The following is a 15868-nucleotide window of genomic DNA, read 5'->3' on the forward strand; positions in this document are numbered from 1 at the left end:
TAGTTGTAGTAGTGGCAGTGGTATTATGATAGTGATCGTGGAAAAAATGATAGCTGTGTATAAGTGGCAGTGACAGGGTTGGTGTTAGTAGAATAAGTAAAGTTATAGTTGTAGTGGCAGCTATTAAGGGTTGGTGATTAAGTAGGATAAGTGATATTTATAGTTGTTGTAGCAGACTCAGGTAAGGTTGGTGATAGTGGAAAAAGTGATAGTTGTAAGCAGTATAAGGGCAGTGACACAGTTGGTGTTTATATAGAATTAGTGATAGTTGTAGTTATAGTGGCAGCTATTGAGGGTTGGTGATGAAGTGGAATAAATGATAGTTGTAGTTTTAGTGGCAGTGGTAGGGCTGCTGGTAGTTATATAAGAAGCGATGCGGTTGAAGTAGTTGTAGTGTAGGGTTGGTGATATTGGAATAACTGATAGTTATATATAGTTGTAGTTGTAGTGGCAGTGGTAGGGTTGGTGGAAGGGGTATAAGTGATAGTTGTAGTAGTATAAGTGGCAGTGGAAGGGTTGGTGGTAGTGGTATGAGTGATAGTTGTAGTAGTATGAGTGGCAGTGGTAGGGTGTGGTATAAGTGATAGTTGTAGTAGTATAATTAGCAGTGGAAGGGTTGGTGGAAGGGGTATAAGTGATAGTCGTTGTAGTATAATTGGCAGTGGAAGGGTTGGTGGTAGTGGTATGAGTGATAGTTGTAGAGACTGTGGCTGGTTTAGTGGAAGGGGCATAAGTGATAGTTGTAGTAGTATAAGTGGCTGTCACTATTGGATGAGAACCTGTGAAAAACCTGTGAAAAACCTGTGAATTACCCTGTGAAGAAACCTGTGAACTACAAGTTTTCACATGTTTCTTCACAGGTTTTTCACAGGTTTTTCACAGGGTGTGAAATTTTGAAAACCTGTGAACAGGGAACGTTTCAGAGGGTCAAAACCTGTGAAAAAACCTATGAAAAACCCTGTGAAATACAACCTGTGAAAAAACCTATGAAAAACCCTGTGAAAAAGAATAGCGTTTGGGGAGCTTTTTCACAGGGTTTTTCACAGGGTCTAAAATCTCAAAACCTGTGAACAGGGAACGTTTCACAGGGTCAAAACCTGTGAAAAAACATGTGAATGCAGTTCCTACATAAGAAAACCTGTGAAATATAATTTTGTTTTGGAGCTTTTCACAGAACTTATTTTGAAGATCTGAAAACCTAAAAATTAACGGGCATGAGGGGATCAGTCAAGCGGCATCAACTGTAATTACTTCAGCGGAATGCTAGGATATTATCCTGTAATGTTGTGATTACAGCGCGCTGTGATTTTGAGTTTTTAAAATTTTGTCGATGTACCTTGGCAAAATCTGAGAAACAAGGAACCAGTTTTAAAGATGATTAATTGAAGAAAGTGTGAAAAGAAACAAATTTTAAAACTAACAACGAAAATGCACAGCAAATTTAATAATACCGCTGAGGCGCAGTAAATAAAATACAGCCGCACTGTGATTTTCGATTTTCAACTTGAGCGACAAGAATCGCTGGAATATTCCCGCCGCAACTTGTTTCCTTTAAAATTATGGAGTTCAGATATCGCCATGACTTTGAAACAACATGTTTTGTTTCTCCTCAACTAGCGAATTGCGAATTTCAGCTGGGCCGAAGTTGAGAACTTTGTATCGAAATTGACAATTTGATTCAATAACTCGCAACGTAAATGGCAACTCGTAACAAACTTCCAATTTCCCAAAAATATAACATATTTCCACGTATTTATCTTGAAAAAGGCGTACGCAAAAAGGTCATTCCGGGTTTTAGGATTCCGGGCTTTCTTATCTGGATTTCCGGCATTTCGGGTTTCTGGCATTTCGGGAGTTAAGGACAACCCATTATGTATTCCACTGGGAGAACAGACTTAAAAGTATACATCGTCAGCCTCGGTGATAAGTATTAGAAATAAATAAACATCTAGATTCAACAATATTCAATGATTTATTATAACCAGTAATGGAAAAGTCAAGTAGAAACCTTTTCAACACCAGATGTTTTAAAAAGAGAAAGTTAAGTACATAAAGAGAAAACTAAGTATCTTCTAACACTATAGGCTGTATATGGCCAGGTGAGGTTTTCAAAAGAATAAAGAGCTCAGCTAGTTCCATATAAAATTCCTTTATGGCAGTCAAGTGTGGTAAGTTTGTTTCAGAGACTTATCTTGATGGTAGATTTAGTGCATCCCTGTCCTCTTCAATGTAAATCCTATTTTAAATCAATAAAACAGACATTAAAACAAGTTACTAAGTATAAATCAAAGCTTTTCAAACTACATGTACTTTTGACACTCATCACTCATCATTGTGTTAATGTTATTGCAATGCTGTAATGGTCTTGCAAATGTTCAATGGTGCTTGTATTTTTCTGTACTGCTTGTAAATCGAGTGGCATAGAAAATGGGTAAAAACAAAGTGACAAATCGATTGAATGCAGCATTCATTTAAGGGTATTAAGTTAATTAATGGCAATCAGACTAAGTTATAAACTTGTAGATCTCTAAATTTATGCTTACCAGATGCTTATTTAAAATGTGTGGATCAGTAATTATTAGCAATTTGCCATTTGCTCCATTTAATTCCTCATTTGTGTAAAAAGCATTCAGCAGGAATACTGTACAGCCAGAACCTTATGCTCATCTGGAGGCCAGCATGGCCAAAACATGTTGGCATAAACATACCCATGTGAACCTGGGATGAGTTCTACCATCTACAAATAAAGCAATTATACAAATTATGGACAGTTGATGAAAAGTTAATCATTAATAACTACTAAATTACAAATAGCAGGTAGAAATGCAACCTATAAAAAATAAAATCATTTTTTTTATTATATGACTATGTACTTAGCTTATTACATAAGAGGATCCCCATCAATCGTACATTTAGACAGCCAATGTACCACTTAACAAGTGCATCTTGGGCTCAAAATTCTTCCAATTATCCCCAGCTGGCCTGATAAGCAGGAATGCTTTTGCCCCATGTTAATAAGATAGAGAAAGCCATTCTTGTGCGCATAGCCACCTGCCCCTCCTCTTAGTTCATGGTGGTTCTAGAACATCATGTGATGTGATTGTTTTTTAACAAAATGCATCTTGAAGATAACTCGAAGTCTAGCAAATCAATTCAACTGTTTAAGAATCCCTTTTTAGTGCGGGCGAGTTTAAAAAAATGGTTGATTCAGTTGAGTCTGCATCACTGGACTTGTTTGACTCACTGTGGGCTTATGCTTGATGTACAAATGCTGGGTTGGAGGTACTGGTACTAATTACATGCAGTAGCTACTGCAGCAGTACACATAAGCTTACCTTTAGTTTGTCAAATTTCCTCTGGGTTTCTTTTTAACTCATCATTGTCTTGTTTAAGCTAGCTTCATCATCTTCAGACTCGTTGATATTCAGTTCACATGGTTGCTGGCTTGGTCTTTTGATTGCTGTTGTTGTTTTGCGAACTGTGCTTGAAGTGATGCTGTCTTTATATTTATCAACTTTCTCATTGTCTTTAGCCATAACATTAATATGGAAGTAAGTCTTCCAAATTCCATCTTTCAAGAACTGGACTAGGGGTGATTTCTAAACAAATGGAATAAAAAAACTAGATTGATTGAAATCAACTAATAAAGCTTGTTCTACAAAAACTTCATTTAAGGAAAAGCTTGTACATACACATAAACATGTGTAACAATGTGCTCAGGGATATAAAAACCGTAGTGTTAACAATGGAAGACATACATCTGTTTATTAATAAGAATTATTCAACTATTTCACATTGAAAATCAGGCGCCATGATATTTATTTGTGTTAATATAGTGCAAAGTTTTCATCTGGCATACAATAAAATACACCACAAATTTTTCATTCAGTCTTTCACCAATACCTAGTTATTGTTGTCCTCGCAACAGTGAAACCACTTCCCAGATTATAACACTGCAGAATTTGCCGATTTTTTGTTCAGCCGTGGTGCTTCGTTGATCTTTGCTGAAAAGAATTATAAAAGATCTTAAAACTGCAGTGCCCTTGCTAGGATTACAATGTAAAATACAATCGAATAAGGTGCAACGATTTTGCTCGTAAAACTAATCCCCAGGCTGTACTGACTGATCATGAGTGGCAGGGCAAATTATACACATGTACATTCTCAGTACATGCACTGCCAATGGATAAACATTTGATAGGGTAAAAAAACAAAGTATTATTTGTACAGGTTGTTAAAAAAAATCAGCTTGAAAGTTAAGGTTAACTTAAGCTTATTTGCATTTATAAAAAGCTCACAGTCCGAGCGCAAAGGTGTTCCCAGCGCTAGCCTACTGGCCTGTATCTATACAAGAAAAGTCGCTTACCTTCATCTTTATACCAAGAATTCCTTTCCCGATATTTCTTGAACTCCGTGGGTGAGATTTTGTGCACTACATTTTTCATTTTCAAGGCAGCAATTAAGAATCCGGCAAAACAGCTTGAAGAAATGAGTTGATTCTCTTCACGATTTGGCGGTAAAAAGCCCGCCAAAAAACGCGGCTGCCACCCCAACTGAGCATGCTTTTAAGAACACCGCTGTACTTTTGTCGTGGTCGCATAAACGAGGGGTTACTAAGTTCTTGTCAAGTTTTACAAAATACAATATGGAGGGGTGACGGCGAAATTATTCCAGTTCTTCTTCCTCTGGAAAGGAGAGTTAATCCGAAGGCACAACGAAGGTGCATTTTTAATATGAAAACTATCTTTCCCCACCTAACGCAAAAAATGAAGAGGACATTTAGACAACATTTGGAGTGTCGAAAAAGACAATGAAACCTTGGATTGAAGTGATTTGGAATCCGAAAACTGGAAGCAAAGAAGCTGACACCAGTGGTATGAAGAAGCTTGTATTGTCTGTTTTACTCAGGGCTCGAAGTTTTGACTGATATGGTTTCCAGTGCGATAAACGTTTCATCCTTGGCGACTAAAAGTTTTGGTTTAGTCGCCGAAATGGCGACTATTTTTCTTTGTGTTGAAGATGAATAACAGTCACTTTCTCAGCCATTTTGCCCATCCAGAAAGTTACATTGGAAGATCTTTGTTTCTAGAACATTCAAATAAGAAAAGAGGTAAATTCATCCTTTTTCTTAGCTGTAAAAGATTCTCTTGCATCGGAAAAACTTGCAAATGGCCGACCTTGTTTGAATCGCCCCATGATCCTTTGCACACCCTTGAATACTGACAATTTATAACCAGGCTAAATCGAGGCTAAACATGGAGTTCTAGCAATAGAACACTTACTTGTTTGATAGTTTCTTTTCTAATATTAACATAGTCTGTCCTTTATTAATTAAATTCTACTAGTACAAATGATTTTTAAACACTTGTGAACTAGTATCTGTTTGTTTTCACAATTTAGCAACGTTTCTCACCACTTAGGTGCCAGGTGGGAACTTCATTTCTTTTTAATTTCGAGCCCTGTATAAACTTTGAGCAGACCTGCTCTTTAGCAGACCTGCTCTGATTTTGTTTTGAGTACCGGCATAGAGTTACCCAGAACAGTATACAAACAAACAAACAAACACTGACAGCAAGATTTTGCAAAGAAAGGTTATCTTGCACACTTTGTTGCTGTACCATTCATTACTCATTGTTTTATTTTTTAGCAAGCAAGTGCAACTAAGTGTCACCTTTACAATTCACAAGGTTTTGGTTTATTATGTTTTTTGTTTGCCGCTTTGTTTTTTCTTTAACGGAACATACATGTAGCATGCCAATACTACAATGTACTCAGATGATGAGTACATGTGAAAAACACTGAGCATTTCCATGTACATATTTTTTGTCCTGGGATAGAATTTTCTGGACTGGTTTTCATCAATCTGTTCAGCCCTACACATGTACACACCTTTTCCCCCTATGAGATTATGTCATTCATATACATGCAAAAAAATCCAAGCCCTGAAGGGAAAATGCAGCAGACAGTGAGCAAAATGTCTGAGCATATTATATGTTACACCATTGAATTTAAGGGATTTATTCCATTATTATTTGAACTCAAAAGTGCGTAAAGAAGTCAAAGTCTGGATCATGTAGGCGGGTGCAACCATTTTAAATTTGTTGCTTTGCTTTCTTTCCATTTTTATTCCCTGTGTTTTCTCAATACCCTTTTAGGATGCGATAACAACAAGTCAATTACCTGAGACAAAATTCAGTCATCTTTCACGTTGTTTCACCTTTTTTGAATGAAATATCTGTTTACCAACTTCAAATATTTCTTCATGCACGTTCTTTTTGTTGACATTTCACATAATACTGAAGTATAGTACTGACTTGAACAAACCTACACGGCTCTTGTACCAGGGGGGGGGGGTACTCCCTATAATGGCCTATACGGGGAGGCTCCGCCCGAAAGGGGTACCTTTTTTAGGCTTCAGGTATATAAAAGGGTAGGGATTTCACTAGTTTAAGTATATGAAAGGGTATGGAAATCTGTCATTTGGCTATTTAAAAGGGCCTTTATTTAAAATATTTCGAACAGACGCAATTTATGGCTGTATTATTTTAATTTATTAAGCGCTACATAAAAATGACAAGAAAATGTCTTATTTTAAGTCCACGTCATTCTCTTAGGAATATGAAAGGGGTACCTTTTTCAGTTAAAGGTATACAAAAGGGGTACAATTTCTGTCAAAAATGGTATATTTAAAGGGGTTAGAACTTAGGGCGGAGCCTCCCCGTATAAAAACTTTTTTGAGTGCCCCACCCCCCCCCCCCCTCCCTGGATTCTTGTAGAGTTTTCTGATACTTCATATTAAGCAAAATATGTTTAAAAGGTTGTTAAAATTATGAATTGGTATAACAAATTTTTCTGGTCCAGTGCATGACTGGTCAAAATGACTGGCAAACTGAACTGAACATCTGTCTGGACAAATGATTTATCATCTTGGCCGGACATTGTCCGTTGACTGGCCATTATTTTGAGCCCAAGTTGGTATTACAAACCCACTCATACATGTAATTTGACTTTAATTGTGGCACAATAGCACACAAGCAAACAAAATATTCAATTGTTTGACCTGTCTAGTCCTTACAAAAGATAGAGTCAGGTGTGGCCTGATGAAATCTTGCAAGTCTTGTGACCTGGCTTTCAACTGTATGTTTGTCCATTTGTACATTTTTGTGTTAAATTATGTTGGCAGACTTTTATACTGTTTTTACAATAACACTCCTTGATAGTTAAATTAATTGATTATTAATTTTGAAAGGTTTTTTCACATGTTTGTTGAGAGTTTTTTAATGTTATTTCTTCAGAGGTTAATTCACAGGTCTATTCACAGGTTTTAAAAGTGAATTTTTTTCATATTTTGTCCACATATTTTTTCACAGGTTTTTTCACAGGTCCTAAAATTCACAGGTTTTTTCACAGGTACTAAATTTTGTGATTTTTGGACAAAATTTAGCCCTTGCAAAATTCACATGTTTTTTCAGAGGGTGTTTCTGTGTCACATGCTTTTTCACAGGTTTTTCACAGGTTTTTCACAGGTTCTCATCCAATAGTGTGTGGTAGGGTTGGTGGTATGGGTATAAGTGATAGTTGTAGTAGTATAAGTGTCAGTGGTAGGGTTGGTGGTATGGGTATAAGTGATAGTTGTAGTAGTATAAGTGTCAGTGGTAGGGTTGGTGGTAGGGGTATAAGTGATAGTTGTAGTAGTATAAGTGGCAGTGGTAGGGTTGGTGGTATGGGTATAAGTGATAGTTGTAGTAGTATAAGTGTCAGTGGTAGGGTTGGTGGTAGGGGCATAAGTGATAGTTGTAGTAGTATAAGTGTCAGTGGTAGGGTTGGTGGTATGGGTATAAGTGATAGTTGTAGTAGTATAAGTGTCAGTGGTAGGGTTGGTGGTATGGGTATAAGTGATAGTTGTAGTAGTATAAGTGTCAGTGGTAGGGTTGGTGGTATGGGTATAAGTGATAGTTGTAGTAGTATAAGTGTCAGTGGTAGGGTTGGTGGTAGGGGTATAAGTGATAGTTGTAGTAGTATAAGTGGCAGTGGTAGGGTTGGTGGTAGTATAAGTGATAGTTGTAGTAGTATAAGTGTCAGTGGAAGGGTTGGTGGTAGGGGTATAAGTGATAGTTATAGTAGTATAATTGGCAGTGGTAGGGTTGGTGGTAGGGGTATAAGTGATAGTTGTAGTAGTATAAGTGGCAGTGGAAGGGTTGGTGATAGGGGCATAAGTGATAGTTGTAGTAGAATAAGTGGCGGTGGTAGGGTTGGTGGTAGTATAAGTGATAGTTGTAGTAGTATGAGTGTCAGTGGTAGGGTTGGTGGTAGGGGCATAAGTGATAGTTGTAGTAGTATAAGTGGCAGTGGAAGGGTTGGTGGTAGGGGCATAAGTGATAGTTGTAGTAGTATAAGTAGCAGTGGAAGGGTTGGTGGTATGGGTATAAGTGATAGTTGTAGTAGTATAGTTGGCAGTGGTAGGGTTGGTGGTAGTATAAGTGATAGTTGCAGTAGTATAAGTGTCAGTGGTAGGGTTGGTGGTAGGGGTATAAGTGACAGTTGTAGTAGAATAAGTGGCAGTGGTAGGGTTGGTGGTAGTATAAGTGACAGTTGTAGTAGAATAAGTGGCAGTGGTAGGGTTGGTGGTAGTATAAGTGATAGTTGTAGTAGTATGAGTGTCAGTGGTAGGGTTGGTAGAAGTGGTGTAAGTGATAGTTGTAGTTGTAAATTAAAGGCAGTGGCAGGTTCAGTGGAAGGGGTGTATGTGATAGTTGTAGTAGAATAAGTGGCAGTGGTAGGGTTGGTGGTAGTACTGGAATAAGTGATATTTGTAGCTGCATGTATACGTGGCAGTGGTACGTTTGGTGGTGGTGGTGGAATAAGTGATAGTTGTAAAATGTTAAATGCAATATGCTATCGGCCCTACTGTATGGTAGTGAATGCTGGAAAGAGACCAAGGAAATTTCAAGATCAACAACAAAGACCTATTGTCATCATGTAATCTTCCACCAGTTTTAATTTTTGTGCAAAAGAGAAGGTGGAGATGGCTGGGACATGTCCTACAGATAAGAGTAGACTCAGTGCAAAGGGTTGCATTGCGATGGACACCCCAAGTAAAGCGCAGAGGTACGCCTATTAGGAGACCTGGAAAAGAACAGTGCAATTAGATTTGTTGGAGCGTGACCTCACAACAGCTAGACAACAGGCAGAGGAACGGCAAAAGTGCCATGTGCTATGTGCCAACAGGTACTCTGGGTCCTGAAGAAGAAGAAGAAGAAGAAGAAGAAGAAGAAGAAGAAGAAGAAGAAGAAGAAGAAGAAGAAGAAGAAGAAGAATGTAATGGCAGTGGTAGGGTTGGTGATAAGGGAATAAGTGATAGTTGTAGCAGTGTAAGTGGCAGTGACAGGGCTGCTGGTAGTATAAGAAATGATGGGTGTAGTTGTTTGGTGATAGTGGTATAAGTGACAGTTGTAGTTGTAGTTTTAGTGGCAGTACTGGCACGTTAAGTGGTTGTGAATATATTATAGTGATACTTGAAGTGTATGGTAAGATGATGTGGAATGTATTAGTAATTTAAGTGGTCCTTGTATTAAATGGCAGCTAGTGGTTGTTTAAGTAACAGTGCAATTAAAGCGAATTAAATTCTCCTTAACTACACCAGCTATTACTTATTCCACTTAAGCACTCTAGATCTCTCCACTTACTCTCCTTCATCAACTACAATTCAACACTTCAGCCTATTCCACTGGTTAGTGGTATCGGTAATCTTGGAGGTGTTGCAATTTTTTGTGTTTGATAGAATTGGCTATACTAATTGTATTTGAAGGGGGTTGGTAGAGAAAGTGAGAAAGTGGTAATGAAAGTTTTAAATAGCTATAGTTGAAGGCGAATTGCTGTTGTAGTTTAATGACAGTGGAACAAGTTAGTAGTTGTAGTTGAAGAAGAACTAGTGGAGAAATTGGTGGTGAAATTAGTGGTATATATAGCTTCAGAATTGAAGAAAATTTAGTTGAGTGTCGGTGTAACTGGAATTAGTGATAGATGGTTTTGGAAGAAGAATTGGGGGAGAGGTGCTACTGGAAAAGTGATAGTTTTAGTTGAATTAGTTGTAGATGCATCTGTTAGGGAACTGGTAGAGAAAGTGCTGGTGGAATTAGTGGCCATAAATTTATTGTAGCTGTAAAGGAGTGCTGGAGTTGGTGGCAATTAATGGCATTAGTCGTAGTTTTATCTAAAGTGGAAATGGTACTGTGGAATCAATTAGTGATAGCTGTGGTTGTAGGAACATTTGAGAAAGAACAAGTGGAATATGTGATACCTGAAGTTGAAAGAGAATTGATAGGGTAAATGGCAGTGGAATAAGTGTTGGTTATAGAGCGGTTGTCACTTGAGTGTGCGAAAGTAATTTGCGTTTGCTTTGGTTTTGCGTTCACTACGCTTAGTGATTGGTTTAAAAAATTTCGCGCCACTTTCTCGGCCAATCATGCAGGAGTAAAACCAAAACCAATTGTGACTCGCTCGCGCACTTTTTCCCGCGCTTCGTGCCAACTACATGTAATTGCTTCGAGTTTTGATTGGTTCACTCGATTGTCTGTGTCCTTTGTGATTGGCTAGAGTAATTACTTTGGTTTTGGTTTTACGACACTCAATTAAAAAATTGCTCTAGCTATATGCTAGCTGAGGGAGCATTGGTGGTTAATTGGTGGTTTTGCAGTTGGTTATAGCTTTAGTTGTAAGGCATGTACTGGAATTGGTTGTAGTTGAAGGGGAGGTGGTGGAGTTTAGGTGACTGGAAATAAGTGTTGTAGTGGTGCAGCTAGTGTTATTGGTAGGAATTAATGATAGCTAGTTGTATTGTAAGAGCGTTGGTGGAGTTAGTGAGATGGCATTGGTAAATATTCTAGTTTTAGACTAGGCCAATTGGTGAGGTTATATTAACTAAATTGGCAAATTGACAGCAGTAAAGTGGTAGTAGCTTGTAGACATGTAAAATAAGTGGCAGTTGTACTGGTGGCACTGTGGGGCAATTTCAGTTTTTTTTGGCGGGGCTGGAACAAGTTTTATTCGTGCTCTATATATGGACCAAATTGACGAAACTGCCCCACAGAGAGTCAAATCAGCTCCAGGAGCCATTAGAGTTGAATTGCCATTTTGGACCTGAAACAGGCCTTTGACTGTATAGTGTAGCCTCGATCATTTTGCGTTTTTTCGGCGGTGTGTTCGATGTAGCGTCTAAGTGAATTGAAATTTGTCTTACATTTCTTGCTTGGTTTCCATGGAAATTAGCCTCAAACGATATTTGAACTTTTTTATTCATTTTCCCCCTTAAAATCCCAATTTTAGGTATTTGAAGTGAATAAAAACAGTATACCGTAATAGCGTTGTTTGGACAGTATTTTATGACTACGATAGTTTGGAGAAGACCATAATATAGGTAAGGGGACGCGAAAAAAGATTGTTAATTTATCAGTAGAAATCATGCTGTCTAGACAGTTATTTACATACAACGTTTCACCGGAAAGCAAACGTTTTTAACAATAAGCAACCTATCTTTTATACCAGTATTTTGATATCATGATTTTTTTTTGTACTTTACAAAGCCTTCGTGCTTTTGCGAGTTTCTACTGATACTAAGCGTGCTGTATTAAAAAATATATATATATATATTTGTTGAAAGTTTGGTTTGAATTGGGATAACTTTATTGATACCGACAAAATCTTTTATTTACAGTCTAAAACAATAAATGTTTGTGAAAGTAACGTACATATTTACAATACGGCAGCATTCTACTTACGATATCATAACAAATCTTTCACTAAGAATATATTCTAGTGTGACAATGTCTTGCTAGATTTCAACTGTACATAAGTCTGGAAAGATCGCACTCATAAACTATACAGTAAAGATTCGATTTTATTCAGTAAACGGCGCCGTATGTCCTCTGTTGAATACGCAAGCCTTGCATTGTGTCTTCAGACAAATGGACGGTTTTCTTTCTTTCCATAGAACTAAGCTAGCGTCTATTTTCGTTGATACAACTGATGGTTTAGTTGTCGCCCTACCTCCCACGCCCCAACTCCACGTTGTTTGAATACCAGACGATCACCCATCACCAAGGTATACCGAGTAGTTTTTGAGGAAGTTGTTGTCCCAGTAAACATTTTCCTTCACGCTGTAGCGAATGGCGAACTCCAGCTTGCTCGTTTCTTTCCGGATTGAGAATAGAGGTATGCGGAAAAAGAACGTGTCCATTGTTCCATCTCTTGAAGTCGAAAGGTGCTCGGCGGGCTCTTCATGAAAAGTTTTCCAACCATCCCCTGTGAAACGAACCGCAACTTCCTTCTTGAAAGCGATGTTTAATACTCGTACAAATCCAACGACAGCTTTATCGCAGACTACGCTTTCCAGACAAATGTACTGTCGCGTAACTCTTTCAAGAAAATCGCTTTTGCTCACTGGTTGTTTAAACGAGCAGGTAATGTAGCGGATCGGCTTTACTGGTGCCTTGCGTTTTCGTGATAAGCATGTGTCTCGCAAGCTGTTTCTCGGAGCGATTTCTATCACAGACACCAGGGAAAAGCCCAATAAATCGGCAAACGTAACCTTTTTCTTTCGTCCCATCGAAAAGCCCATGAAATTTCGCAATACAGGCTTGTAGAGAAAATATAATTCAGCTTAAGCGCTAGACCTCCCCTTTGCAAGTGTTGGGTAAACAACATAATGTTGCTTTCAAACGAACGTGCACATATGCACAACTCGATGAGACCACGTGATCACAGAGGCAGGAGCACTGGCACAAACATTACAAAATTTACATAAACATCGTTAAAAATAGATCACCAAGTTTTGCAATACTAGATCAGCAAGTCCAAAATTTGTCTGATGATAATTTTTAAAAAACATTTAGCCCTTATACAAAAATTAACTTACTGAATTATGGAAAAAACTTAAAACAAAGGGAAACAAGGGAGCCTCGCTTCATGTCTGAATGGGAGAACAATTCAGTAGCTACGTAACTGCTTTATAAGGGGTTGGAAGGTAGTTGGTAGGGGAAGGAGGGAGGGGGACGGAAGGGATAAAGGGAGGGGATAAGGAGTCAGACTGCTCATGTAGTAGATGTGTTTGGGTAAATGTTAATCATATATTCAACTCGACTAAACTCAACTTAACTTTTATTTGTGTTGTTACAATTTACAAAGCTTTAACGTGCTTGCCCCAGCTACTTATTACAAAACTAGTCGAGACGGGGGCAAGAGTTTATCAGCGTTACACGTGCGGGTAGCGTTAAAAAGAGAACCATAATAACCTACGTAACAGTAATGAGGGTATCGTAGTCAAAGTTGATCGAAGTCGATTATGATTTGATTATTGCAAGACAACACAAGTAACAGCCGAAAGTCTGATGCAAAGCTAATAACAAAAATAGTTTTTTAGCTTTAGGATTGACTAAAAAGTCGAGTGCATTCGGCGAAGGCAAAACGTGAAGGTATGTAAAGAATGTTATAACCTTTGCTCTCAGAAGTCCAGCTTCACTATATATAGATCGGCTGGTAGAGGTGTCCACCTCCCACTGACTAAGATTACAATCGCCTCTGGGAAAAGTTCAACATAGAAACCTGGAACGTCTGGGCGTTAGAGATAAAAATAACTGAAAATTCATCTTTTGTTAGGGGTAGATCAGTTTCTAAGACAGCAGCCACAAAGATGGGCTCATACACTGTCTTTTAAACTCATAACCAATACGAACAGAAAGAAAGCTGAACAATGTAACGGCCGTCGCCTAGCAAAAATATGTTTCCTATATATGCTCAACTGAGTGCACGATTATAATAATGTTAATTAAGACTAAGAACACCTAGACATTTTTAGCTCATAAAAACAAAACAAGACTTTGTGTCGAGAAGCCGAACCTATCACATTGAAGTCCTTCACATTAAAGGTCGCAAAACTGTTTCGACAGCTGTCCCAATTAATATATCACTTTTACGTCCCAGAAAATTAAATGTCGCCAACACAAAAGATAGTGAAAGCGCATTGCACGTGACAATGGAAGTAATTAAAGCCCATTATACTCATTTTAACCGTGTATAAATAAAGTTTTGTCTATGTCTATGTCTGTGATCATTTATTTGCATTCAGATTATGCGCGCAATTCTCTCGATTTTTTTAGATCTACATATAGAATTACTAAATGGCTAAATTCCCTGGGTGTGTGGGCAGTACTTTTGGGTGTATATAAGGAAATCTCGCCATTCTCTTTCAGTACTTCAACATGATTTATGACCGCTCCTTTTCAATCTAAACATTTCCTTTGATTTTATGAGTTGTCTCACACATGCAGCCGGCACCATTATACACCAATTACTGGGGACAAACGAGAAACACAAGCTGATATTTAACTTGACACTTGGCCAACGTTTTTTTTACTCTACACCAACCTTGAACGTTTTAACAGCTTAGTTATCCAGTACATGCGCTAACCGCCCGTTTTAGATATTGTCCAGTCCTATCAAGCCAAAAAATAGTTTCTTTTTCAGTTTAAGATAATTAGCTTCCTTCATAAAGAAATTTTACTCACACAAGTCATTATGTCTGTTAAATTCTTTACTTTGACTATTCACCCAGGCCTTCCACTCGCGTTTCCTTAGTCGCATTTACAAACACTCTTTTAAGTCTACCATAGTAGGTTAGCCGTCATAGTTCTTCCAACATTTTAAGTGGGTTTATAGCGTCGGTAAGTCCATGGAATTTTGCTGTCTCTTGCTTTAAAAAAAAAAAAATGGAAAACGTTTTTCTGAAAGTGAAAGAAATTAATTTCAACTTGCTGATCAAGTTGCTTATTCTCAACACATTCATCGGATGACGGAGGTAAACCAATCACAGCCGCTTATAAAATGAAAAGACGATTCCATATAGAAACTACGGATATCCAGGCGCTTCATAAAACCCGTTATTAAGAAAGACAAGACGAAAAGATCAACGAAGACAACTATTCAATGGTTTAAAAGTAATTTGGCAGGAAAATCTAAAGAATTGTGAACTGAATCATTCACCAGCAAAGCAAAAGAGTGTTTGCAAGTTACCAAACTTTGATAAGCGAAGTCATACAGTGATCGTTTTCTAGTGTTTTCGCACGGTACAGAATAAGGGTGAGTTTCAGAAACACTGCTTCTAAAACTTATTCCAAACTGATTTACTTGCGTTGAATGATGTGAAGACTGTTTCTCTCTGTATTTTTCTAAATAAAACTATTACTTGAAAGTTTTTAGAAACCGAATTCATTCATTGTGTCATGCATGGAGCTTCGTTAAACGTGAAAGCGCTTATTTAAGTTCGTTCGAAATCTTTTCCCTGCATTTGAAAGAAAATAATTGATCAGCCTAGCTATAATCAGCCCGTCCGTTCAACCTCTACATAAAGCACTAATAGCGCCATCTAAAACTACGATTATCACCTATTTCACTACCACTAAGTCCTAGCTCCTTTCCCCTTACAAATACAACTATCACATATTCAATTAGAACAAAAATATATTTTATATTGACGGAGTTCTTTAGAACAGTAAAGAAAAATTACATGCTTTCCACACTAGCGTGTAAAAGAGGAGCTTGCAAAAACAATGTACGAAAAAGTTGTAGTCAAATTGGTCAACTCATGTAACTATAATTGCTGCTGATGAAATTGATCTCTTCGTGTTTTGAATTGGGCGAATAGAACTGATGCAGACTGTAACTTAAATTGACATCACTTTCTCAGTTATCTTCGTGGGTTTTTCTAATACTGTACCTAATAACCACCAACTCCATCGCTGCCACAACAACTAACTACTATCACTTATTGTACTACCACTAACTTCGCCACTGCCACTAAACCTATCACGTCTTC

At 37.8% G+C, this 15868-nt stretch overlaps 1 protein-coding gene across 1 annotated transcript; it reads right to left on the reverse strand.

Moving 5' to 3' along the window:
- Positions 1-11669: 11669 nt before the first annotated feature.
- Positions 11670-12696, reverse strand: LOC144652059 (protein phosphatase 1 regulatory subunit 3D-like). The gene has a single exon (XM_078512098.1). The coding sequence runs from the start codon at positions 12614-12616 to the stop codon at positions 12086-12088; it is 531 nt and encodes a 176-aa protein (XP_078368224.1). The 5' UTR covers positions 12617-12696; the 3' UTR covers positions 11670-12085.
- Between the last annotated feature and the right edge of the window lie 3172 nt (positions 12697-15868).

The sequence above is a fragment of the Oculina patagonica genome, chromosome 4 (assembly GCF_052425735.1).
Source record: "Oculina patagonica isolate OP01 chromosome 4, crgOcupat, whole genome shotgun sequence".
Classification (NCBI taxonomy): Eukaryota; Metazoa; Cnidaria; class Anthozoa; order Scleractinia; family Oculinidae; genus Oculina; species Oculina patagonica.